The sequence below is a fragment of the Hippocampus comes genome, unplaced genomic scaffold (genome assembly GCF_001891065.2).
Source record: "Hippocampus comes isolate QL1 unplaced genomic scaffold, H_comes_QL1_v1.1 scaffold281, whole genome shotgun sequence".
Taxonomy (NCBI): Eukaryota; Metazoa; Chordata; class Actinopteri; order Syngnathiformes; family Syngnathidae; genus Hippocampus; species Hippocampus comes.
Window position 1 is genome coordinate 1 of NW_017805704.1, and position 943 is coordinate 943.

The 943-nt window shown below is 55.6% G+C and overlaps 1 protein-coding gene across 1 annotated transcript in view; it reads right to left on the reverse strand.

Moving 5' to 3' along the window:
* Window positions 1–6: 6 nt before the first annotated feature.
* The window catches only part of sh3d21 (SH3 domain containing 21), a gene marked incomplete at its 3' end in the record, with an annotated part of 5,703 nt that continues 4,766 nt past the window's right edge, over window positions 7–943 (reverse strand). Inside the window, exon 10 of the mRNA XM_019882769.1 lies at window positions 7–84. Coding sequence (XP_019738328.1) covers window positions 7–84 — 78 coding nt within the window. The remainder of the gene's footprint in view (window positions 85–943) is intronic.

A 943-nucleotide genomic window follows, 5' to 3' on the forward strand; every position in this document is an offset into this window, starting at 1 on the left:
GGAGCGAATGGCGTCGGCATTGCAAAACGTACCTGAGGCTTCCTTGTTGAGGTTGCGCGCTGGCGGGAGGCTCTTGTTGCCAGCCTGGAGAACACAACGCACACACACAGACAAAAAGCAAACGGCGGCCCTTGGTGGATTCAAGACACTTTTTTTCACAGAGGGACTTTTGAAGCGTGTAAGGGCCGAATAACTTTTTCCTTCTCTGACAGGAGGAAGGGGGGCGGGGGGGGGGGGTCATATGACGAACGGCCCGCCCCCATTCTTTGCAAGGTCAGCAAAAACAAAAAGAAAGAAAGAAAGGCTCTTGGTCTTTGGACACCGGTGGTTGGGGACCACCTTTGTCCGTTCGCTCACCTTCAGACTGTCCATGGGCGGTATCACCATGACAAAGTTATCGGGGAAGAATCCGCAGCGGCCGTTGAGCTCGCCCTCCCACCAGCCGTCGTCTTCGGTTTCCTGCGGACGCGCAAGCAAGGTGGCATTGAGGCCGAAAAGAGCGCAACAAGGGGGGGGGGAACCCGACCCAAAGCGTCCCTCCTCCAAGTCATTCTCAAAGACTCCTTTGCGATCGGCTGCTTCGCCAAAAACCTCGGGCCGGTCTTGGTCACCCGTCGCCAAATCCGACCTTACAGGACAAGCATCGGCAAAGAACGGACGGCAGCGGAGAAAAAAAGGAACCTTTCTCAGGATGACGACCACGTCCCCGATCTTCAAATCCAGCTCGTCCTCCGCTTTGGCCTTGTAGTCGAACATGACTCCTTGGTGGATTCAAGACACTTTTTTTCACAGAGGGACTTTTGGCAGCGGGGGGGGAGGAATTCCCCCAAAAAATCGCACCGAGTCACCGCATCCGAAGGCTGAGTGAGTCCCCGCCCACGTTACAGTCGCCTCGATTCACGTTTTGAACCAAGCGTGTGAGGGCCGAATAACTTTTTCCTTC